This window comes from Amblyomma mixtum, chromosome 2 (genome assembly GCF_055824585.1).
Source record: "Amblyomma mixtum isolate Tamu chromosome 2, ASM5582458v1, whole genome shotgun sequence".
Taxonomy (NCBI): Eukaryota; Metazoa; Arthropoda; class Arachnida; order Ixodida; family Ixodidae; genus Amblyomma; species Amblyomma mixtum.
Genome location: NC_143013.1, coordinates 107,850,308 through 107,875,936, shown reverse-complemented (window position 1 = coordinate 107,875,936; position 25,629 = coordinate 107,850,308). Strand labels below are relative to the sequence as shown.

Below are 25,629 nucleotides of genomic sequence, written 5' to 3'. Positions count from 1 at the left end.
TGAGCAACGTGAGGCTGAGGGTGGAGATGAGCTCCGCCAGCTTACGTCCTCTTGCCTGTTCGAAGTGGTAGCCCCAATGAAGGCTGGGAGCATTGAAGTCTCCAACGATCACTAGAGGCTCTTTGGCTGCCAATTTTATCGCGCGAAGGAAGATTTCATTGAAAGTTACGCGCGGCTTACGCGGAGGGCAGTATATGTTGAGGATATGTATTGACGGGTCGCGGCGTCTGAGAGGCAGTACTCGGACCATTGTATATTCTTGCTCGGTACTCAAGTCCAAGTCGACCTGAACCACGGTGTAAGCCTTATTCACCAGGATGCACGTAGAGGGGCCCCCTGAAAGGTGCTGTAGCCTGATAATTTAGCGTCTATGCCGGGCTCCTGTAGGGCAATGAGCGCCGGCATGTCACCTAGGGACTGCAGGTAAAGCTGGAGGTGTGACCGCTTTTTCCAAGATCTGAAACCCCTGCAGTTCCATTGGATGATCTGGAATTTTTCCAAGTTTTTAGCATTAGTATTACATCTGCTAGCCATCTTGTCGTATTTATTTAAGGGTGATCGGAATAGCTCTGGCCGGGAGCCGGCGCAACCCCAGTGAGGGGCCGCACCGACCCACCAGCTGCCGAGCCTGAACCATGTTCCTCCGCTGCCTGACGGAAGGCTGTCTTACGTTTGAGGTGAGGGGATTCGCAGCTTGTGGCGTTCTTAATTTGGGTGCTGACCCAGGGCTGCACGGCTTTAAGGACCGAGTCAGTGACCTGGGCCATAAGGTCGGGAAGTGCTTGCGTTAAAGCTGCCTTGAACATGTCCTGGAAGGACTCGCGGACTGCCGACATGATTTGGTTCGGGAGGGCCGCCACTTGCTCCTCCAGTTGCTCGGTTTGGCGCTGCAGTGCCTCTAGGCCGGCGACGCGACCAGCTGATCCAACTACCGTGTCCCCGCTCTGCCGCGAGACGCTAGTGAGGCAAGATGTTACGGATGATCCGTCATCCTCGTCGTCTGGCTCAGCTTCTTGCATTGGTTCAGATGACCCGGCCTGTTTGGCCTCTAATTCCTGAATTTTGCGCGCTAGAATTTGGTTCTGGCGCCTGAGCTCCTCTACCTGCTGCTGTAGGGCGGTTTCGGTAGGGGAGGGACGGGTAGGGGAGGGACGGGTAGGGGGCCCGGAGACTGCCCTGCTCCAACTGCTCACCTGTGGTTGGACGGGTGCCAAGGGCGGGAAGTCCCTGGCGTTGAGGACCGGGGGCGCCGCCTGGGTCGCGGTCTTAACAGGTTTCGATGGCCCGGTTTTGGCCTTGGTTTCCTGATTGGCTGACGCTTTCTTGGCCTTGGGCGGAGGAGCCTGCTTGGGCCCCGTCTTTGTCTTCGGTTTGGATCCTGATGGGGAGCTGGGTTTGATGGGTTTCCGGAACCGCCCGGCACAGCCAGGAGCTCCGGTAGGGTGGCCGCCTCCGCAGACGAGGCAGCTCGGAACGCAGTCATGTTCCGCCGGGCCGTCAGGAGTGGCATCGGGAACCTGGACTCCGCAGCGTTTGCAGCGCCCCGGCTGAGGTCGCGGGCACGAATCGGCCCGATGGCCCACTGTGCCACAGCGGTGGCATGCAGGCACTGTTTTCTTGTACAGCATTTCTTTGACCTTCCGAATAAGCTGTTTCATTTGTCATCAATGCGAACTGTAATTCGTCGCGTCGATGCATGATATGCCTCATATATCCTATAGTCCACATTTTTAGTCTTCTGGTTCAATTTAAGATATTTTTGCCGCGTAATTGTACCTGTGAATGTTGTGAATCGTTTAATTTATAGTCTAGCAGCCTTCTCTAATCACAGCAGTGTTCAGTGAATGAGTTCGCATGTCCTCTTAACGTTTCGCCTCCAGAAACTTAACATTCTTAATGTATGCCACCAGTTCACCTTTAAGACTCTATTTCTTTTCAGATGATCGTTACGTGATACTAAATAACTAAGCCAGCTGCAATAAAATTCGCACAGACACTGAGAACTGCTTACGTGTGGCAACACGAAAGCATTGATGGTTCACTGTTACGCTGTATACAAACAGTTACATCACAATTCTCATACAAATGTTTGGGAAGACATACAAAAGGCGCATATGTCGTCAGTTCGAATCCCTGTCGCAAGCTTGCCTCCAACTTGACTATTACATGCAGCTTATATTATAATGAAACGCGAAATCGTATGACCCATCCGCAATGCTGCACGACGAACGGTTGCTCGCGCTACGTTCCGCTGGCGCCTCAGCGGAGTGGAACGTAAGTGTGCTCAGCTAAAAGTCTCCAAGTTACGTACGAATGTTCGGAAAAGTGGCGCCACTTAAAGATGGGCCAGTGGCGAGTAGATATAGACAAACTAAATGTGAGGATTGAAGTGGCGGTGCTCGGCATGTGTGTGTCATATGGCCGCTTGGTGACGCCATCCTATTTTTCTTGCCGTTTTTTCCATCCATCCATCCTTGCCGCGCACGCACGCACGCACGCCCCCCCCCCCCACACACACACACGCACGCACGCACACACACACACACACACATGCACAAGAGCGCGGCTCTTCCGGCAACCCTGGTGAGACAGTGCGCGAGGGAAGAGGGTCCGCGATGGTTCCAGCACTCTAAAGAGGACCTCGGGAGGGAGATGCAGACTAGCGCGGACTGCAGCGCCCAATGTTTCTGACAAAGCCATTTTGCGCCTCGAAATGTCTCGTACAATTATAGAAGAGCATGTAAGCGGTGGTACGCGGTTTTTCATCAAGCTTCGAGTAGCGAAGTAGACATCCCCGCTTTACTGGAAGTCGTCAATTGAGCTTTGGAAGCTATGTGTGATGGTGTTGTTACTTTTCTGTGTATGTGTTCTTGAACTAAGTAAGATTTTCCATGTATTGCCCGTTCTTCCTCTGGTTGTCTGCTACACGTCCTGTTCCAAATAACGTGTGCTTCGGAAGAGCGAGGTGAAGAAGAATCTGACTTTACTGTCATCTCTACCGCTTTACTCATTTCGTACTTCTTTTTTTATGTTATGAGCTGATTCTGGAAACCTGGTCTTGCACACATCCGAACCGGTATGGTCTATAAATCGGGCATTGCTCCTAGACGCCCAGAACACGTTATATGCGCGGGTCAAATGAGATTATTCTCGGCGAATTTCAGCATCTGCAGTCTCATATGTGATTGGATGTTACATCTTCAAGCAGAGCGCACAGCCAGGAATGTTTTTAAACGATTTTTTGGCGCAAACTTCGCAATCATGCATTTTAATTTTTCATCTTGTTTTTTTATCAATATATTTAGTGCCCTTTGTTTTCGGATTCACTTCTTTATCCGGAAATCGGATGGTAGAAATCGCGCGCTCTATGTTCAACTCAAGTACGGGCACAAACTGGGGTATTTAGAACTGTTTCATAATTCAGGTTTTTTTCGGGTAATATTTTGCAACAATTCTCGTTTTCTTGCGGGACATAAACTGCTCAGTTTTTGCCCATTATTTTGTAAACGAGGTGAAAATGTCATGTTGCGCTGCAAAGCGTTTAGTTATATCAGGTATTTCTTTGCTTTCTCATTTATTATTACTTCGCCGCGTACATTATCATCTGCTAAGCAGCACTTCCGCGTACGTGCAAAACTTCCCCGTCTTTGTTCGTGCACTGTGAATACATTCATCGCCACAGCGATCATGATAAACGCATAAGAGCATTGGCGGGAGCAACACCTAAACGGCAACTGCAGAACTGAGAATTCGACGAGCTCAAAGGGGTTGAATGTGCGAAACTTGCAGGTAAAGCTTGCGTAGTCCTTGTGGGTTAGTGTTTAAAACGGTGACGTAATGGATACTAAAGTGGCGATGGCCTTCAACTTTCTCTGCCGCGCACAGCGCCACTTCTAGGTTGTATGATGCAATCTGCGGTACCAGTACATTTCCAACCCCTAAAGGTAAGAAACCAACACCACAGGAAGGTAAAGGCCGCCGAGCGTTGTTTCAAACCATACAACAAAGCCTGGCAGGATGTGGATAATTTGGAATTTTACAGCCCGTGATACCCGCCGCGGTCGATCAGTGGTTAAGGCGCACGGCTGCTGAGCTGTACTTCGACGGAGATGGAACGCAAAAGCGACCGTGTGCTGTGCGATGTCAGTGCACGTTAAAGATCCCCAGGTGGCGGAAATCATTCCGGAGCCCTCCTCTACTGCAGCTCTTCTGGCTGATAAGGCAAGCGTACAAAGCGGCTCTCGGCCTCCCCAGAAACACGCCCACGACGAGACTTCTGTTTCTTGGATTCCACAACACACTGGAAGGGCTCATAGAGGCAAAACTCACGGCAGAGGAACAGCGGCTCAGACAGAGTGAGCGGGGTTCCGTATCGTAAGTGATCTGGGCATACGGGTAAAGGACCCCTCTGACCAAGCTGCTCTTCCGATCGAGATGCGCAAGCGCATACAAGTTAAGCCACTCCCCAAAAACATGCATGCAGGACGTCATGAGAGCCGGAGGAGGGGCAGGACGAGAACGCTAGGCAAAAAGTACGAAGGGGAATTAAGTGTTATATATGTCGATGCGGCAAATACTCGAGGACAAAGACCGCCTTTGCTATGGGCGCGGTCAGTATCTCACGCGAGGCAGCAGCCACAGTGGTCACGGACAAAGTAGCGGCGGCCGAGGAAGACGCCATCGCCCTGGGAATTATTCACGAAGGCGCTGATTCTTAGCGATTCCTAGACGGCCCTTTGCAACCTTGTGAGAGGACGCATCTGCGCCACAGCCAAAAATATTCTTAAAACGTTACCTAAGCACAGGAGCGGCGTGAACCTCCTCTCGGTCCCAGCCCTGTTACATGTATTTTTTAATTAATGCAATTAGTTTATGATAGCAAACAGCTAAACAACCCATCAGTGAAACACGCTCTAGTCTGCCATGTAGTATGCTCTCCACATCATGTATTTTGACTTGCTACACTGTCCCCATTAAACAAATCTAATGCTCTAAAGATAATTCCTAAGGTTACGCTGGCAAAACGCCATGCTCCCCGCCCGTCCATTTTTTTGCCTGCCTGCCTGCAACCGGTTGTGTGGCACAGAGGGCATTCTGCCCCCTCTCTCAGGCGGCAGCCCATTCCATCGTGAGAGGCTGGTCGGGAAGAGAAACCTGGGTGGCAGCCCAACCCAAGCAACCCAAGTCCCACCGACGGCAACACCGGCCATAGCACTTGCCTTGTGCCAGTGCGCCACTGCTCAGGAGCCCACCGGGTGGCCTACTTGGCAAGGCGCAGCCGGTGGTAACCAGGCGAGAATCTGGGGCGCTGATTAGGCCCACTGCCTCTAAGCGCACCGAGCTAAGCGGAGTGTGCAGCAGCAGTTAGGAGGAGAACCTGATTCGAATGATGCTTACGCAGTATCAAAACGGGAGAAGTTGGGGTGCTAATCAGGTGGTAGCCTGGTACCACCTTGTAGGTCGCAGCTCCAACCGACAACTGACGTAATGCTAGAGCACATATCCCCATTTGGCCTCATTACCCAAATCGACTGACATTCTTTTATTTAGGTTAACGTCTGGCTTAGGGCGAATTATGCGAAGTCGTCTGATAGCATTTGAGATTTCTTCTCTTTGCATTTTTTTTTCGAACAATCTTCAGCCAACAGAGTAGCCAGGATACTGAAAGCAGCAGAATCGCAGAGTTCCAAACGGTTCAAGGTATCTCTAAACCACAAATTTTCATTCTGTCTAAGAATTCGCGCCGGCGTGTACAGTAAAAGAAAAGTTGAACGATGAGAAGAAAAGGCAACTTACATTTTTGCAGGAATTCTGGATCAGTCGAAAAGGTGCGGGGGAGGAGGGGGATGTAGGAAGACCAGGCTTTTCGTGTCAGGGCCAGTGCTTTCTATTAAAGGGACTGTGCAATAAATTAATTGAGATTATGTAAACCGGACAGGAGATAGGGATGCCATCACTGGTCACCCTACCGCAAGAATTTTTGAGCTAGCATCAATAACAACAAAGTTAAAGACAATTAAAAACTACGCTCCTCTGCTCGCCCCTGAACTCATACACGCGAGGCACCAGAAAAAAAAATAAAGAAAACAGCTCTGGGACTGGAACCCACCCCTACTTACGTCATCCGCTGACGTTCGGGTCGCGATTTCTGTTTGTCGTACTCAGACAAAGACTCAGCACTTTGCACCACAGGCACCTTTGACCCAGTTACCCCCACGCACTCAGATATACTCGATCATTACAGGGGTCAGCGAAAACGCTACCCAGCCCCACACAAAAGGCTCACCAAAGAGGAGGCGGTAGACTGGCGCAGACTACAAACCGGTGCCTACCCACATCTGCACACACTACACAAGATTTTCCCTACACAATATGCAGACGAATGTCCGTGGTGTCAGGGTAAACCTACACTAGAACATGTCACATGGACCTGCCCTAAGGCAGACTTAGAGGCAAGAATAAACAACCCGAGTGTGATGCAGAGGAAGCACTTGCTGGCCAGTGAGGACGAGGAAGCGCAACGATTCCTTGTGCGCCGAGCTACGATGGCAGCAGTCAAGTGCGGCATCCTGGACCAAGGATCGACCACGGCGCCCAGTGACCCGTAAGGGTCAATAACACCAATTTATTAACAATAAAGTTTTTTCCATCCTTCCGTTTGTCGTAGCCAGCACTGCAGCAGCAGCGTCGGCAGCCCTTCTCCGGTATCTCCTCGCCTTCCTGGATTGCGGCGCGCGTCGGATTTCTTTTCTCGCCACTGCGACAAAGGCACTGCGAGTGGCTCCCAAACCCCCGACAGAAACAGGCGGCAGTGGTAAATTGAAACCATATGTGCGAAGTTAATGCCCTGGCTCGCAATTGCGCCCTAGGGGGCCGCGTGGCGGCACGAGTAGACGATTTTCACGACTACTGGAAGTGTTACCGTGACGTAGAGGCTACCGTGGGTCGAGAAAATGGCAGCGTGTGGTGGCCTGCCGACGTCACGGGACCAGTGACGTCTATTTTTTCGATTTCAGTTTTAAAATCGAAGACTACGAGGACACCAACCTCGAATTTAAAAAAGCACGGTTTTTAAAAATTCATAATTGCCGATTCAGTTCTGAAGACTCATACTTGGTGTGAAGGCTTCTTAGCATCATTTATAAGCATTGAAAACATTTAACAGCGACTTTTAATTCGTTGCATACTACCATTAAGTGTTTAGAGGTCAGTTCCGCACTTGAAGATGATGTGAATTGTACGGTGACCAGAAATAGGTATAGGGAAATATTTAAATTTGTTTTGGGTTGAAGGCACTTCGGATAAACTGAGATAGCTGAGAGGCGTTAGAGGCAGCGGCTGAGGGGTGTGGAAGATGTTTATTTGCAGGAGTACCGAGGGGCACTTTAAGAAAGCAGCGGCAAGGAAGCGTCCAAGGCGACGGCAACGCGACATCGAAATAGTTCAAGCATCCTTTTCCTCTTCGGCGGACGCCTGCACTGGGCCCGCGCTGGCCTGCTCCATTACTATTTGTATATTTCGGAGTTGCTGGAGTGAGGGCGTTGGTAACACGCAGGCGTATGCGAAAGGCAACGTTTGGAGTCTTCCTCCATAAGGTTGCCATAACGAATGTGGACGCTCCATTTGTACAGTCGGTGGGAGAGGCCACAAGAATGAAGGCGTCCAGTGCATGATACAATCCCGGGGTGGCCAAGGGTCCACTCGAGCATGGCGGTGACTGGATTAAGGTGTCCATTGTAGTGTAGACATAACCCGAATGGCTCGAAGGGATGTGCATGTCCTTCGGGGCTATTATGGCCGCCATAGAATACGCGTAGATCGTGTCGCCATGTAGGTTGGGCTTGAAGGGCACTGCCTTGTATGCTTGCCACAGATGGGTGGGTGTTGAGGGGGTCGCTAAAGGGGAGGGAGCGTGAGGAAGGGCGTGTAGGGTTTGTGTTTCCTGTTTGGCATTTATTGCCGTGACGGCCTTGCCATAATATTGCTGGGTTTTCTATTAGGCTTCGATTGGGGAGGGGGGGGGGACCTTGTGAAATGTGGAGGTAGAGGGGCTGGTGGTTGGTGGTGCTTCTGGAAGGTAAAGGTGGGTAGATGGTGTGAGGCGGTGGACTGACGGTGGTGGTGGGTGACTGGGCGCTAGGGTGGCTGGCGGATGTTGCTTGCAGAAGGTAAAGGCGTCACTCTCGCAGGCTACACAGAGACAGTACTGATTCCTTTGTAGACGAAAATACGCAAGCCAAGGCGCTCATTCGGCAGGCTTGCATGGCGCCATTAAAATAAAATCATCTAAGTGATAGTCCAAGTCTGTTCGAAGTCCAATTTGCGTAACGAAGAGCATACGGTTTAGTTATGATCCTATCTATTAACTTCACTGAGCCATTGCCATTATCACAACGGTGGTGATACAGGTTAAAATATGTGAACGAAACTGAATTAAGGGTCCAGCAGGGGGCTAGTACACCAGGAAGTCTACAGCCTCCAGGTAGGGGTCCAAGAAGATGGCGCTGGCGAAGTATGCCCCGAGGCCCAGCACCACGGAGAACGGCAGGGCGGGCAATGGCTTCCGGAACACGAAGAGCAGCATCACGGTAAGCAGGGCGCCCACCAGCACCGAGACGTAGCAGGCGACCAAGGCCGCCACGGTGCCGTGCCGGGATGCCTTGCCCAGCAGCATGCCGTAGAATATGAAGTCGCCCAGGCCCAGCTTCAGCCCGCGCTCCAATGCGTTCTCCTGACGGGGAAAAAGCACCGCTACATTTGAGGCGACTGTTTTATTCCGTGATAAGCGGGAATTTTTGTTGCAATTACTACGACTACTGCGGCAGTAGGTCTACACGCCACCTGGTAATTTGTTGACACTGGATGGGGTGGTAGAAAATTAAATGGCGGACTTCTGGAACTGGGCGGAACTCGCCCAGCAACAAACCTTACTGGACTTCTGGAACGCTTTCCGAGTGCCAGAGCACTAAATTGTCTTCCAGGACACTTTACAGCGAGAGCTGTTTAAGACCCACTTCCTGTGTTTTAACTCTTGTAGTAGCGGCAGTAGGCGCCATAACTGAAGGGCGGTTGCCACGAGAGCCACTCAACGGGTGGCTAACGTGAAAGGAGGAGGGTATACTGGGAGTGCCGTGAAATCCTCGACCGGGAGTTTGTCACCAGCGCAACCGCTCGAAGAATGGTTGCCATGGAACCAGGAGGATGACTATGGTGAGAGAAGAGGAACGTGGGAGGTTCCGTTTGCGGCGGGTGCTGGGCAAAACGCAGCCCGATGAGAGGGTCAGATGCAAGGACATGCTCAACTATCATTACTCCAAAGGTGCAGCATTGAGCGAGTCAAACAGTTCTTGCTTGAAAATGAATTTGCCAGCGCCAGAAATGAACGTCATGAGTGTGGGACGCGCGCTTGCAGTATTCATTCTGCCTGGGATCAGTGACTAAGGGCCCTAACCTCACGTGTCGAATCGACAGACATTTTTCTCGTCACTGCTTGTCTTGCTCTGCACATTTCTCTTCTTTGGTTACGCCGGCGGACCAGACACCCGAAGACGCCTGCGGAACCATGGGGGCGAACTGCGAGGAGCAGTCTTCGTCGCTCGGCTGGCTGCCTACTGCGGAGCCTATCGGAACAACAATAGTTCCTGACAGACATCAGCCTACAGCTACAGGCAGCCTGCTCGCAAGTAAGGTTTGGCCCAACACTCGGTCAAGAGCAAGTATAATTGATTCAACACCTCCTATTTGGATAACGTCTTGTAATGCATTAAACCCTCCGAGTTGAAGGAATGAGAGCAACCCACATTCGGATTGCTCTCTCCTGCCCAAACTCGAGAGTGGCCTCAATTTCGAGACTTCCATCCCCGCCCCAGGTGTGCATTCTGCAAATACCAGAATACTGAGGCGGATATTCAATACCTGCTGCTCGTTTGCCCGGCGCTGAAGTGGACAGAAACCAGGCACATGACATCTACGAGTCTCTCGCCGAACAGTCTTTCGTCATATTGCCGCGGATCTTTGTAGCGTTCGTTTGTAGTATTTGTTTGTTCATGCTTCAAGGCTGCCGACGCGCTGCTTTATCGCTTCGTTTGTGACGCAAGACGCGCCTAGATTTATCTCGATTGATCGCATCCGGACGGAGCCGATTCTAGTTTGCGCCAGAAGGTTCTAGTAACTTCCTAACATTAAAACTAATTTTCGCTATCCGCTTTAAAAAGAGCATGGCCGACAGCGGCGGGTATTTTGTTCGACGACTGCCGAGCACGCTAGTTGCTACGCCACCGGCGAGTGATTCAGTTTTTTGCGGGCGCAAATCAGCCCAAATAAAGAGTTTAGTTTCGAAGATATTCTCACTGTTTTTCGGTTCGCCGGACTGTAGTCACCACTACGTGACAATATATAGCTTGGACACAGGGACAGCATCATTGCTCATTCATAGACTTCATTAGGTATGCAATCTCTTTTTCATTTATTCAACCATGCCTCTCTTGTAACCATCATTACTTACCTCCTTAATTCCGTGGGCCATTAACAGCGCTTAAAAAAAATTCCCTCTACGTTCATAGCCTTTCGGCAGGCGAGAAACTCAAGCTCAGGTAAATTACATCATTGAGCACGGCATTTCTGTCCCTTTGACAAGTGCATAGTCTGTTATTACTACCACGATGGAAAGAAACTCGAACAGTGCGGCGCCTACGCGCTCCGCTATTCGAATTCCTTTTGATGGCGATTTTACCTGGGTGCTAAAAAAAAGACGCCATAGTAGTCCTAGAATGCATTGCGGACAATAGCGTCTTTTTGCTACCACAGAAGGAAAAGCGTGTTTTCAAAATTTGTCTGCCTCTCCCGTAACCGAGAGTAGAGTAAGCATGCCATCTATACGGGCATAACACATTGATTGTAGATGATACTAGTCAAAATCTTGAAATGGGTCTAGTGTTGAACACACCACACCAATGGTGACGTTACCACTGGATTACGTCACACATAATTGAGGACGAAGTAATGACGAACTACTAATTAGTGACTAATTATTGATTAATTTTTAAAACTAATTAACTGCTAACTAATGACGCTTAAGCTTCGCCTTTAGGAGTGGAACGCGACACCGTGCTGTAGCGCTGCACGGAATGCCACCACCCGTTCATCGCGATGCCTTGCCTATTGAACGCAGCGCTTTTTGAGCAAAGGAAATGGCGCAGTAATTCTCTGTCATCTCGGTGGACACACGAACCGCACCGTACAGGAAGGGAGGAACGCCATCACCCGTTCGGCGCGATGCTTTGCCCTTTGAACGCAAGGCTTTTGGAAGGGAAGGGGAAGGGAAAACTTTATTTACACTAATGGTTTTTCCTGCGGTTTGGGGGCATCTTCAGAGACGTCTTGGTTCTACCCCCAGGAGCCTTCTCTGTCGAAGTAGTCCGCCTCTAATCAGTGGTCGGTTGCCCTCAGTCCAGGGCTCCGCTGGCCACTGCCGCCCGTTGAGTTCGCTGCACCAGACCTTGTTGGTCTTCACAGCGGTCGCTGGACAGCAGAGTCTCCCACTGCTCCGCACTCGGGTTTTGTATTTTGGGGACCACGTGTATGTTTTGGCAGGCCCATGTGATGTGGTATAGAGTAGGTTTTTCGTCGCACCAGGGACATTTGTCCGTGTATATCGTAGGGTGCATTTTGTTTAGTATATGTAGGTTTGGGAAAGAGCCTGTTTGTAATTGTCTCCAAGTGACAGCTTCCTCTCTGCTGAGAGATTTGTGCGGTGGGGAATATCGCATTCTTCTGCCTCTATAGTTTTGTAGTATGGCCGAATATTCCGTGGGTGCTGGCGCGAGTTCGGCGGTCTCGTCGGATGCTCGGAAAGTAATGTATCCTCGAGCTATCCTGTCGGCCTCTTCGTTCCCTGCCACGCCCGTGTGCCCCGGTACCCACACAATTTTGTGTGGGATCTTGTCGTTTTGTTCTTCCTGGTTTTTAATTCTGTCGCTCGCTGCGAGGAGTATACGGAGCGCGGGACGACCTATCCTGCCATTCATGTAATTTCGGCAGGCTGTTTGAGAGTCCGTGAGTATTGTTAGTGGCCGCCCGGTTCTATAGCCCTCCGCCACCGCTAGAGCAACGGCTACTTCCTCGGACTCTGCAGCTGTGCAGCCTCGGAGAGACGCGCTGGTCATTTCGCGTAAAGACGAATCGGCCACCGCCGCTACAGCAATTTTGGTATCTCCTCCTCTCCAAGACGCGTCTGTACACACGGTCGTGGCTTGAGGAGCGTATGTTTTCTCAATGAATTCGGCCCTCGCTTCTCTTCTGCCTCGATGGAGGTTGGGATCCATGTTTTTTGGTATTGGAGCTACCTTGAGGGTCTTGCGAAGCTCGTCGGGGATCGTTGCCGTCCTCGACATTTCTCGCATCTGCTCGCAGTATCCGAGCCTCTGCAGGAGCGCTCTTCCAGTCGTTGTTTGCAACAGCCTGAGTTTTTGCGACTCAAGCTGCGCCTCTCGTAGCTCCTCAAGGGTGTTATGTAATCCCAGGGCCATGAGTTTTTCTGTAGACGTGTAGCGTGGTAGTCGGAGCGCTGTCTTATACGCTTTGCGTAGCAGGGCATCCGCTTGTTGTATTTCGTTTTTGTTGAGGCACTGGTAGGGCAGGCTGTACGTGATTCGACTAACTACTAGGCTTCTTACTAGTTTTAGTGTGTCCTCTTCACGCATGCCATGTCGCCTGTTGGTGATGCGGGTGATCATGCGTGCGACTTGTAGCGTTGCTGCTTTCAGTAATGTAAAGGTGTGAGTACTGCGCTGGTTGGATTGAACCCACATGCCCAAAATTCTTATTGTTGTCTTTTCGGGTATGGGTGTCCCTTCTAGGTAGACGTTGAGTTTTAGGTCCTCGTTGGTTGGGACTGTCTGGTTTTGCTTGCCTCTCCAGACTCTCAGCAGTTCCGATTTCTCGGTCGAGCATGCGAGTCCTCTTTCTGCGAGGTATTGCTCTACACAAGAGGCCGCTTGCTGTAGCCTTTCTTCCTTCTCTCCGAGACAGCCCGTGTTTGTCCAGACTGTTATATCGTCAGCATACATTGCATGCCTGATGCCTTCGATGTTCTCTAGTTTTCGAGCTAGGCCTATCATAGCTATGTTGAAGAGTAGGGGTGAGATAACTGACCCTTGGGGCGTTCCCTTGTTTGGAGTGCGAATTTTGTCCGATCGAAGGTCTCCTATGCCGATGGTGGCAGTTCTATCGGACAGGAAGGCTTTGACGAAGCCGTGGATTCTACGTCCGCAATCCAGGTTGCCTAGGCCCGTAAGGATCGCTTCGTGGCTGACGTTATCGAATGCCCCCTTGATGTCCAGGGCCATTATGACATTTTCTCCCGTCCGAGGTACGTTTCGCAGGACATCTTCTTGTATTTGGAGGAGAACGTCCTGCGTCGAGAGCTTCGCTCTGAAGCCGAACATGGTATGTGGTACACAGTCATTATCTTCCATGTAATTTTGAAGTCTTAAAGTTACAACCCGTTCGTAAAGCTTGCCAAGGCACGACGTGAGTGATATGGGCCTGAGGTTTTCAATTTGTAGCTTTTTACCAGGTTTAGGTATCATTATTACTTCGGCGTGTTTCCAATCTTCGGGAACCGTCTCCGCCTCCCAATGTTTGTTAAGAAAGCTGACGAGCTCTTGTATGAGGTCGTCGCTCAGGTTGCGGATTAGGGCGTTGTCGATTCTGTCCGCTCCGGCTGCCGTGTTTCTGGTGGTGTTTCTTACGGCCGCGTAAACCTCTTCCACAGTTATGGGGCGGTCGAGTTTCTCGTTTTCGGCTCCTCGATACGTTCCTTGCTATCGCGGGGGGTTGTGTTCGCCGAAACATTTTTCTCGTGCCTTCTCCAGTAGGGCGATGTCTGATCCCTCGAAGGAGTGGATGAATCTGTGGATGGCTTTATTGTTTTCTGATTTTATTTTGGTCGGATCGATTAGTGCTCTTAAGAGATTCCACGTTCTGGCTGTGCCTAGAGTTCCCCTAAGCGAGTCGCTGAGTTGTTCCCAATTTTGTTTCGCGAGTTGCATCGCGTATTCTTCCGCCTTTGCCGTAATTTCTGCTATCTTTAGTTTTAGTTTCCTGTTGTGTTTTTGCTTCCGCCATCTTTTGGTGAGACTGCGTCTCGCTTCCCATAGCCTGAGGAGGTGGGCGTCTACTTCGGGCGTTGCTGTCGTTCTCCTTAGACTTTTTGTGCATCGTTGTCGCGTTTCTCTCAGCATGCCGCTCCATTCCTCCAGTGATTGGATACCGCCTTCAGATTTGTTGCAAGCCCCGCGAAACGCGTTCCAGTCAGTGATTTTCGCCTGTCCAATCTGGCGTCTTATGGTGTCGGATGCTATTCGTGTCCGGAGGATAAAGTGATCGCTGCCTAGATTTTCCATCATGTTTTCCCACTGTGACTCCCTGCTCTTCCTTACGAAGGTGAGGTCCGGGCATGTGTCCGTGCTCACGCTATTCCCGATTCTCATGGGGGACAAGTGCATAGTCTGTTATTACTACCTTTGACAAGTGCATAGTCTGTTATTACTACCACGATGGAAAGAAACTCGAACAGTGCGGCGCCTACGCGCTCCGCTATTCGAATTCCTTTTGATGGCGATTTTACCTGGGCGCTAAAAAAGACGCCATAGTAGTCCTAGAATGCATTGCGGACAACAGCGTCTTTTTGCTACCACAGAAGGAAAAGCGTGTTTTAAAAATTTGTCTGCCTCTCCCGTAACCGAGAGTAGAGTAAGCATGCAATCTATACGGGCATAACACATTGATTGTAGATGATACTAGTCAAAATCTTGAAATGGGTCTAGTGTTGAACACACCACACCAATGGTGACGTCACCACTGGATGACGTCACACATAATTGATGACGAAGTAATGACGAACTACTAATTAGTGACTAATTACTGATTAATTACTAAAACTAATTAACTGCTAATTAATGACGCTTAAGCTTCGCCTTTAGGAGTGGAACGCGACACCGTGCTGTAGCGCTTCCAGGCAGTCCACGGAATGTCACCACCCGTTCATCGCGATGCCTTGCCTATTGAATGCAGTGCTTTTTGAGGAAAGGAAATGGCGCAGTAATTCTCTGTCATCTCGGTGGACCCACGAACCGCACCGTACAGGAAGGGAGGAACGCCATCACCCGTTCGGCGCGATGCCTTGACCTTTGAACGCAAGGCTTTTGGAAAGGAAATGGCGCGGTAATTATCTGTCATCTCGGTGGACACCCGAACCGCACCGTAAATGAAGGGAGGAACGCCACCACAAGTTCATCGCGATGCCTTGCCTATTGAACGCAGTGCTTTTTGAGGAAAGGAAATGGCGCAGTAATTCTCTGTCACCTCGGTGGACACACGAACCGCACCGTAGAGGAAGGAAGGAACGCCATCACCCGTTCGGCGCGATGCCTTGCCCATTGAACGCAGTGCTTTTTGAGGAAAGAAAATGGCGCAGTAGTTCTTTGTCATCTCAGTGGACACCCGAACCGCACAGTACAGGAAGGGAGGAACTCCACCACCCGTTCGGCGCGAAGCTACCGGCGCTTGTATGCCGTTCCAGTAGGAGGGCTGAGAGTCTCGTTAGATCTCGTGCGGTGGCCGGATGTTCTCGTTTCAGTGCCCGGATGAGCGGAATTCAGTGCCCGGATGTTGGCTCTCGGTCTTGGCGTGACGTCACCACACTGCCGACAACGGCAGCTAAAAGCATTACATGCTTAAAAATGCGAACAGCGGTGCGCCTAGACTCCGCACTATTCGTGTTTCTTTCCATCGCTATAGTCGAAATTTCGGAGCCCTTCACCACAGCGTTCCCCTAGATTGGCTCGCTTTGGGTCGTTAAACCCAAATAGACCATAAACCAAACGTTCTCACGCATGGAGCTCCTAAACAGGGTTCACCGCAGAGGCACGTTGTAAGGGCGTGAACCTTCAGGTCACGACCCCCAACACCTCTCTCTATGATTAATAAATGTTTTCACCACCACCACCACCATTTCCCTTAAGAGCATTTGGAGCCAGCTTACGCGATGGCGATTGTGATCATGCCACTACCTATGCCTACCACCAGCAAACAAGCGGGCTTGAGGAGCGGATTAACCACCCGCTGGCGGAATGATGGCCCATGTGAACTCATCTCGCAATTTGGGGAGAGCTTCCTTTTCTAGGAGACCTTCACTTTGAGCTCAAAGTAGCAATATTGAACAATGAGACACTCTACTTTACAGGGTATGGGCGTTCAGCCTAGTTTCCTGGGGAATTCACACTAACCAATAACTGGCCCTCAAGACGACGTGTCTGCAAGAAGGACTTTGCTTTGGCGCTGTCCGTCATCTGTGCTCGGGCGAAAATCGCAATTAGGAGCTGGCAGGAGCGACGCGACATCCTCTGAAAGTGCCCGCCCAAAGGAACGATTCACCAGGTGCTCTACACCAACCAAGATGTCAGCGGAAAAGTTATTGCAAAGGTACCAGGGCCCCCTCAGATTCGGGAGGCAGCTGGGCCCAGTAACATACCAGCTCTCGAGAAATCCTGAGCAGCCACGCAGCAGATCTGGACCCGCCATACAATATCCGGCCCCCGTATCTCGGCTTGAACCGAACCTGATACGCCAACACGGCTTATAAATTGTGGAATATCAGGGCGACTCAGTACAACAAGAATGCTGAAGCCAGATCCTTCTAGGGAAGATAACGAGGGGGAAGGAACTGTGTTTTGGGGTACCTGGCCATGTTGCTAGACTGAAGCAGTGCTTGACGTTTCTACTTAATGACTGCCAACACAGGAGGAGTCGCTTACAGCTAAACTGACCTTGCACTACGCCAAATAACTTAAATCATAAACCGAAGCACGTTCATGACAGAAGCGGTGTTGCTCGTGACTCATACGGATATATCTGTTCAGGCCGGCTAATATGGGCAATTCTTCGTGATATGGAGAACCACTTAAGTTTGAATCGAGTATCAAGCCTCTGCACTGGCGTGCGTGGCATTCTCATACTTGCCTGGTTAAACTGGCGCCGCTGTTCAAAGCCCCGTTGACGAGGTGATCGAGGGGAAGCCGCTCCGGACTTGGCCCTCGCTTGAGACGAAGGTGGAGCTGGTGATCGCTGTCCACTGCGGGCCCCAAACGAATCTTCTGAGTTGCATGAAGGTGTAAGAGAGAACTGCTCGTAGCCTCGTCGCCCCGGGTAGACTGGAGACGGGCGTCCAATGGATGGGCTTCCTCCGCGCTCGTCCCCGCACCGTTTATGGTTGACACAGTGTGCGAAGGACGGTAGCGCTGCTGTCAAGGTCAGCTTCACTGCTAGCGCTGGTGTCATATTAGCCAGGGAAACAAAATGTTGGCCCTCGCCGGCCTCAGAGCATCCCACGCTCGTGACTCGCCCCATAAATGGCTGGTGGGTGCCTTGCGATGTGATAGGCGGCGAGCCACGGACGATGGCGGCGGACGTCGAGGCCTCGTCTCCAGCTGCTGTTCCTCCCTCTGAAATGTTGCTGAAGTGCTGTGGTTGTATCCTCGGTCCGCTATGATCCGTCGCTAAAGCCGGTAAAGTACATTCTGTCCCAGCAGGCACTTTCATTATTAAGGGGCGTCCTGGCGTGCCTGGTCGACGTTCAGGTTGTTCCGGACACCACTTTGTCGTGCCTGGATCTGCTTGGCACTCTGTGTCTCCAACAGCCGATGCGATCTCATAGCACCAAGCCGACGACGTGGACAAGACTAGAGCTGGAAAGAGGGGCTCGTTCCTTTTCTTGGCAGTCTCGTGAAGTATTCGCAGAGGACCTAAGAAGCAAAGCACGGCGAATACGTCCCATAATGACACCAGCAAGAGGAAAATCCACGACGTCCAGTTCGGAAACGCCTCCTCTAGCACGACAGCTATCAGAACTGAAGCGTAGACTAGGTAGCTCTGCTGCAGGCCGAAAGGGGCGTCGAAATACAGAGCTACGATTCCACCGATGCCCACGTTCCACGTCACCAGAGCGCAGCTGAAGTGGTCCGTTGGGGCATTGAGGAGGAACAGCAGACGGCCCAGAAAGTAGTAGCCGGTGACGAGGAGGATTAACGCGGATCCGGTGATGAGCCAAGCCTTGACGATTCTGTAGTGACCGGCCTTGTAGAGCAACACCAGGGTGCAGTTGGCGATCATAATAATCGCGAGGAAGCCGAATGCGTTGGCGAACGAGTTTATGAGGAGCACGGGCACTCCTCCTCCTTGATCCGGGTACCGCATGTAAGGGATCTCGAGGGCTGGGTTCCTGCTGTACGAGAACATTTTGACCAACCCTGCGACGCTGGACATGCAGAAGGTCACCGCCTTGATGAGTGTGATGATATCTTTTCCGAGATGCTGGTAACGCAGGGCCGTAAAGTCAGGGGACCTGGAGCGATTAGGAAGGCGGCCGCCGCGGTCCATTCCAATTCTTCTTCTTCTGAGCTTGGCGCTCGTGCCCCTTTAAAATGAAAGAAGCGTGAAAGCTCTTTCAATGGGTATGTGCGTGCATAATGCATTGTCTAGACAACAAACACAGAAAATTATATTAGAAAAGCCAGTTTTGAAATGAACCCGGAAGTCTGAGAAGAAAAGTTGTGGAAAACAAAATACTCCATGCCTTTCTCCTGTCTCCAGGGTGACGAAGTGAAAGCGACAACAACCTCGTTCTTTAGCCATGCCATGACAGCGCCCTCTGACTCAGTTATCCAGAGCCCTTGCGGCGCACCAGAGGCGCCGGCGCAGATTGAGAGAGTTGATTACTGCGCCTTTTCTTTCCTTTTTGTGTGTTCGCATGCTTTCTATTTTTTGCATTCTATTGTTAAACGAAGTAAGTTGATTTCGTCTGTGTACATTTTGTCTTCGTGTCGCTATTGTCTTCACAATCCCCTCTTCTGTGAAATGGCAAGTTCTGGGAGTTTAGGAATAATGAATACAGCAATAAAAAGAATAAATTTTCTCCGTTCATGTGCCGGTATGTCACAGACGGGTAACGTGACCACATTTTACGCAGATTTTGTGTATACAGTCGCAATATATATTCATGGGGCAGCGAAAGACGGCACTTGCTCTCTCTTACAGCGAGCTACGATCGAGAGCTACGGCGTGTCGAACAAAGGTTTTTTGAAAAGCATTCCGCCTTTTCCCTGCCAGAGGATGGAAAAAAAAGTTGGAGGCTTATCAAGGTTAAGCCCCAGTGGATGCGAAGCAGCCTTCGTTTTGCATTCTTATTATTAACGTCCTTAGCGTTTGGAGGCATCTTGACCGCATACACACCCGGCGCAAAGACGCTGGCGCGGTTGAGGGCACAGAGACTGACGCGACGGCGGGCGCGCGCCGCTTCATCCCTGGCATGACGTCACATATCACGTGATGCAGCGATGGTGGCGCCGCGCCGCGTCGCGCGCGACGGCGCGAACCGAAGCGTGGAGGCTTCCGCCGGGCGACGTCCGACGGCGCGATATGAGGCCCCATCTGCAGCCGGTGTGACTTCATCACGTGACGTCACATCATGTGATCTCACTTCAAGGTCAATGGTGGGCACCGCCGGGCGTCGCGCGAAGGCCCGAAACCTACGTTAATATGCTTCGCATAAAAATTATTCATTTTGTCGTCCAGAGCAGAAGCAAGCAAGAATGCATTGCAAGAAATGGTTCCATAACCACTTTACTCATTTGCTCGTAACTATCTGTATTCTGTGGCATATTGCAGTCAGTTCACATTTTTAATAGACCGGTTTTACAGAAACATCGTTTTATTTTTGAAAAACACGTGCGAAAACAGTTTTGTGCAAGTTGAGTGTTTTCTATCGGTCACGCAAATGTTGTGCCTATTGAATACAGGTCACGTTGCAGTCCAGAAGAATCATGCAGATTTTTTACTTTCTTGCATACAGCACGATCGCAGATACAAATGAGCAACATTATTGACATGTCATTCGTGGACTAGGTGATTTTTTTAATTATGTGTGCATTTTACATTAAGAAGCCGTCAAAGAACCTTCAGTGCGGTGGTGGTGGTGGTGGTGAAAAACTTTAATCAAAGAGAGCTTCAGGGTTAAAAAATAATAATAAAAAAAAATAACCCTGCTGCATGGTCGGTATCCTTAGTCCGGGACACCGCATGACGAGGCCCCGTCTCGCGCCCGCTTGACCAGAGCCCTTTGGGACTCCAGTGTGGAGCAGTTGAGGAGGGCAGTCTCCCATGCCTCTCGGGTGGGGGTGGGGGAGGGGGGAAGGTGAGGATTCTGAGTACATGCCCACACCATGTGAAAGATATCGCAGATCTCTCCACAGTGCGGGCAGCGCCCATCTGTGTTCGGATCGAAGTGTTTTGCTATTGCAGGACAGAGAAGGGTTCCTGTCTGCAGGCGCCGCAGAGTTCGCTCCTCCGCCTTACTCAGCCCCTTGGCAGGTGCCGGGTAGAGACGGTGGCTTTCGCAATAATAAATTAGGATTTCGCGGAACCGCAGAAGCGGTTTATGAGCTTCTCAGCCATGAGAGCTAGGATGAGGAGCCCGGTGTGTGAGCGCTCGGGCGCCCGCATCAGCGGCCTCATTGCCTCGTAGACCCTGGTGGCCAGGAGCCCAGATCACTTTTGTGCGAGGTGGATCGGCGAGAGCGCGTCTTAGAATTTGCGAGGCCAGAGGTGATATTTCGCCTGCAAGATAATGTTCACAGGCCCGGCGAGAGTCTGTGATAACCGTTTTCGATTTTGGATCGGTGGCAGCGAGAGCTATTGCGACTTCCTCCGCTCGTGTTGAATTTGGGGCCCGAAAAGATAGCCCATCGACATTCATTCCCCGGTGGACTACGGCAGCCGTGAAGAATCCCGCGGGCGACGGCCCTGTGATGTCCACGTAATAGACGCCCTCTTTATAGCCATATTGCCTCTCAAGCGTGCGAACCCGCGCTTGTCGTCTGCCTTCATGTGAAGCCATGTCCATGTTACGCGGGAGCGGAGCGACCAAGAGCATGTGGCGCCACAGCACCGGGATGTTCTCCGTCTCCTCTGGTATGCATGTGTGTTGGATGTGTAAGCGGTTTAGCAGGCGGCGCCCAGGCACCGTCTGCGATAGCCGCGTATATTGGTTCACGAGGTGGGCCTCCCGCAACTCCTGATAGGAGTTTACCACTCCCAACGCCTTCAGTTTGGCGTTGGAGGTAGCCACCGGAAGGTCCAGTGCTCGCCTTGTTGCCTTCCTGATGATGGCGTGAATGCTCTCGTCTTGTTGTTTGGTGGTGCGTAGGTACGGCACGGCGTAGAGGATCCGGCTGGTCACGAAGGCATAGGCGAGCCGTAGCGCGTCCCTGCCCCGCAGACCACCCCGCTTGTTGGAAACACGGCGGATCATGCGCCCTACCTGTTCACCTATGCTCTTTAGTTTCGCTATAGTAGAGTCCGGCCTAAGTTTGTTATTGATGAACAGACCCAGGATCCGGAGCTCCGCCACTTCTCTGATGGGACCGCCTGACAGATATATGTGTAGAGACGTGTTGTCTTTGTGGTTTGTCCTGACGTGTAGAAGCTCTGATTTGGCGGGAGCACATTGGAGACCACAGTCGGCAGCATATGCTTCGACTATGGTGGTGGCCTGCTGAAGGCGGTCCTCTATCTCCCCAAGGCTCCCCTCGGTGGTCCAGATTGTAATGTCGTCTGCGTAGAGTGCGTGTTTTATGCCATCTACCTGAGCCAGTCGGCCGGGCAGGTGCATCATGGCGATGTTGAAAAGGAGCGGTGATAACACCGCCCCCTGTGGTGTACCTCGTGTACCCATAGAGTACGGGCCGTACTCCTCGTCCTCGATCCGGAGGAGTGCCTGACGCGCAGAGAGGAAGTCTCTGACATAGGCGAAGACCTTCGACCCGCAGTTAGTGGTGTTCAAGTTAGAGAGTATGGTGGCATGTTTAACATTGTCAAACGCCCCCTTAAGATCGAGGGCGAGAATGGCCTTGTCGTTTTGTTGCATGGCTGTGGGTCGTATTATGTCCCTGTGTAGTTGGAGTAGGACATCCTGTGCAGACATGTGCGGGCGGAACCCGAACATAGTGTCTGCAAAGAGGCCCTTACCCTCCATGTATGGAGAGAGGCGATCCCGAACCATCGTCTCCATGAGCTTTCCCACACACGAGGTTAATGAGATGGGTCTCAAGTTGTCCGTAGTCACGGCTTTACCTGCTTTGGGGATGAACGTTACAAGGGATGTTTTCCATTCGAGTGGGAGCGGACACCCATCCCAGATCTGATTTATGTATTGTAGCAAATGGAGATATGTACAGTCGGAGAGGTTCGCCAACAGTTTCACTGTTATGCGATCCCGACCCGGTGCCCCACCTCGGCGCATTTTAGAAAGGGCCGCCTTAAGGTCATGCAACTCAAAAGGGGCGTCTAAATCCTGATTTGGCTTGCCGGAGTACGTGTACTCGGGCCCAACCGGGTCGTTTGTGCGGCAGAGATACCTGTCGCACAAAGTGTCCGCAAGTTGCGCCGTCGTACCTTGGTACCCGTGCAGAGCCAATACCTCCCAGAAAGACTTGGTCTTTCTAGGAGGTATTGGCAGAGCCCGCCGGAGCTGTTTTTGCGTCTCCCCTTTCGTTTGAGAAGGGTCGATGAGGCTGCGCAAGAGACGCCAAGCCCCCTTCGAGCTCATCTGACGCGCTGCCGAGTTGCAGCGTTCTATCCAACTGGTGTCTGTGAGCTGGGCGGCATATGCCGCAGCCTGCTCCGTAAGTTGTGCAATACGAGCTCTAAGCTTGCGATTCGTCTTGTGTTTCTTCCATCGTTTTGTTAAGCTCCGGCGCGCCTCCCACAGATGCAGGAGGTGATTGTCCACTGCGGGGATCTCGTCGGTGGTGTGAAGGGTTTGCGTGTGTTGTTTCTGTATGTTGGTGACCTGTGTTGCCCACTCCGCATAGCCGTCGGAGAATAGTACCGGAGGGACGTCCTGAATTCGAAATTGGTGCCAATTGGTTATTTTCGCCTGGCCCCATTTTTTACGGGCTGCCTTCGCCAAAAGCGTGATGCGGAGAAGGCAGTGGTCGCTGCCCAGGGTATCCCCCAGGTTCTCCCATGTGGCGTTTGTAGCGTTCCTAACCAGAGATAAGTCAGGACACGTGTCACGGGTGACCGAGTTGCCCACACGTGTGGGGCAAGACGGATCCGTGAGCAACGTAAGACGAAGGGTGGAGATGAGCTCCGCCAGCTTGCGTCCCCTGGATTTCTCGAAGTGATAGCCCCAATGTAGACTGGGTGCGTTGAAATCCCCAATGATCACCAGGGGTTCATTGTCAGCCGACTTGAGAGCACGATAGAAAATTTCGCTGAAAGTAACACGCGGCTTATGCGGGGGGCAATACACATTAAGCACATGTATTGACGGGTCGCGGCGCCTGAGGCAGAACCCTCACCATGGTGTATTCTTGCTCAGTCTCCAGATCAAGATCGACCTGAATCGCGGTGTATGCTTTATGCACCAGGATGCAGGTCGAGGGGCCCCCCTGAAACAAGCTATACCCAGAGAATTTAGCATCATTGCCGGGCTCTTGCAAAGCAAGAAGCGCCGGCATGTCACCAAGGGACTGCAGGTAGAGCTGGAGATGTGACCGTTTTTTGCAGGCTCTGAAACCCCTGCAGTTCCATTGAATGATTTCGAATTGGTCTAATTTTTTAGCTTTCTGAGAAGGTTTGCCAGCCATATTGATGTTTTTATTTTACAGTGCTGGGTAGCCACTCGGTTCGGGGGCCGGCGCAGCCCCAGGTAGGGGTTACATCAACGCCGCGGCTATCGGCCCGGAACCGCTTTCTTCCGCTGCCTGTCGAGGAGCTATTTTACGTTTTTGCTGCGGGGAGTCGCTGGAGAGATAATTTTTTATTTGGGAGCTGACCCAGGGCTGCACCGCCTTAAGGACAGAGTCAGTCACCTGGGCCGCAATGTCGGGAAGCATTGCAGCAAATGCGGAACTGAACATGTCCTGAAAGGACTCGCGGACCGCAATCATAATTTGGTTCGGGAGCGCTGCCACCCGCTCCTCCAACTGCTCGGCTTTACGCTCCAGGGCCTCGAAGCGGCCGGCGTCCGCGGGGGCCGAATCGACCACCGTGTCCGCGGTTTGCCGCGAGACGCTAGTTAGGCAAGATGATACTGAGGATCCGTCATCAATATCCTCGGGCTCAGCGTTCTGCATGGGCTCGGACTGCCCGGCCTGCTTAGCTTCTAATTCTTGAATTTTACGGGCGAGAATTTGATTTTGGCGCCTGAGCTCCTCTACCTGCCGCTGTAGGGCGGATTCGGTGGGGGAGGGAGGGGGGGTGGGCCCAGAGACTAGCCCACTCCAACTGCTCACCTGATTTTGGCGCGGTACCAGAGGTGGGAAACCCTCGGCTTTCAGGACCGGTGGCCTCGTCGGGTTCCCGGACTTCACAAATTTTGGCGGCCCGGACTGGGCCTTCTTGGGTTCGGGCTTGGGCCCCGGGGCCTGCTTGGGTCCGGCCGTGGGCGTCTGGGCCTTTTTGGGTCCCGGCGTCTGCTTCTGCTTTGGGGTGGGTGAGCGTCCCGGCTTGACGACCTTGCGGTACTTGCCCGCGCAGCCAGGCGCTCCGGTGGGATGGCTGCCTCCGCAGATGAGGCAGCACGGGGAGCATTGATGTTCAGCTGGGCCACCGTCAGGAGCAGCAGCAACCTGAGCCCCGCAGCGTTCACAGCGTCCAGGCTGCGGCCGCGGGCAGGCGTCGGCCCGATGCCCCACCGTGCCACAGCGAGGGCAGGCAGGGATGGTTTTCTTATAGAAGCGGACGGGGAGACGCTCGCAACTATAAAGCACGGTCCGCGGCACCCTTGTCCCCACAAAGGTGACCACAGCAACCTGCGTTTTGCCCAGTTTGCGCACGGATACTACGTTGGGGTCCTCACTGAGTTTTTTCTTGACAGTCTCAGATGTCTCGTCCGGGGAGACGGTGATGACGCCCTTGCAGAATTCGCCGGAGAGCTTAGGGTGGCCCCGGAATAGCAGCGTGCGGCCTCAGACCGGCAGCATGACGTCCCGGAGCAGCTTCTCCGCAGCTTCCACTGATTGCAGTGTGCACACGAGCACATTTTGCTCCCACACGGGCCACACTGCAAGCCCCACACTTGCGGCGTCCCCGAGGATGCTGCGAACGGCAGCGCCGGCTTGTCCAGGACCTAAGGTGGCCTTCAGGTCGATGGTTTCTCGTGGCTTAAGCACCACAATGATTTCGTCTTTCCCGATGCGGGGCGTGTGTTGCGGCCGCCACCGGGGCTGTTTTGCTTGTTTCACAGCTGCATGTTCCGCGTTCTCGCCCTGCACATGTGCAGAGCGTCCCGCCACCCGTTGCTGGCCGGCGTCCGTGTTGGCGTCCCTGGAGGCCTTAGTCTTCCTGCGTCCGCGCCATACGCGGACCATGTCTTGGAGGTATTCCTCCTCGCTGGGAAGAGGCTCTTCATGTTGAACGGTTTCCATGTTAACGATCCCTACGGAGGTGGGATCGTATCCGGTGACTTGGCCTTGGACCGCCATTGCCGAGGAATCCCAGAGGAAACCCCGAACGCTGCCGGCGCAGGCCTTGCCACCGTCAGGCTTAGCGCCGCAGAGATGGGGC

General features: G+C 52.2%; 1 protein-coding gene across 3 annotated transcripts in view; it reads right to left on the bottom strand.

Moving 5' to 3' along the window:
* Positions 1–5,299: 5,299 nt before the first annotated feature.
* LOC149360501 (presenilin-1-like) overlaps positions 5,300–25,629 on the bottom strand; it is a 66,792-nt gene continuing 46,462 nt past the window's right edge. For 2 of the 3 annotated variants that reach the window (XM_089572354.1, XM_089572356.1), the window contains exons 2-3: positions 17,023–18,475; positions 5,300–8,731 (exon numbers count right to left, since the gene is read on the bottom strand). In XM_089572354.1, the coding sequence (XP_089428480.1) occupies positions 8,453–8,731; positions 17,023–18,438 (1,695 nt within the window). In that variant the 5' untranslated portion in view covers positions 18,439–18,475 and the 3' untranslated portion in view covers positions 5,300–8,452. Of the gene's footprint in view, positions 8,732–17,022; positions 18,476–24,356; positions 24,485–25,629 lie in introns of those variants that run through there. The other variant, XM_089572355.1, reaches the window with a different exon arrangement.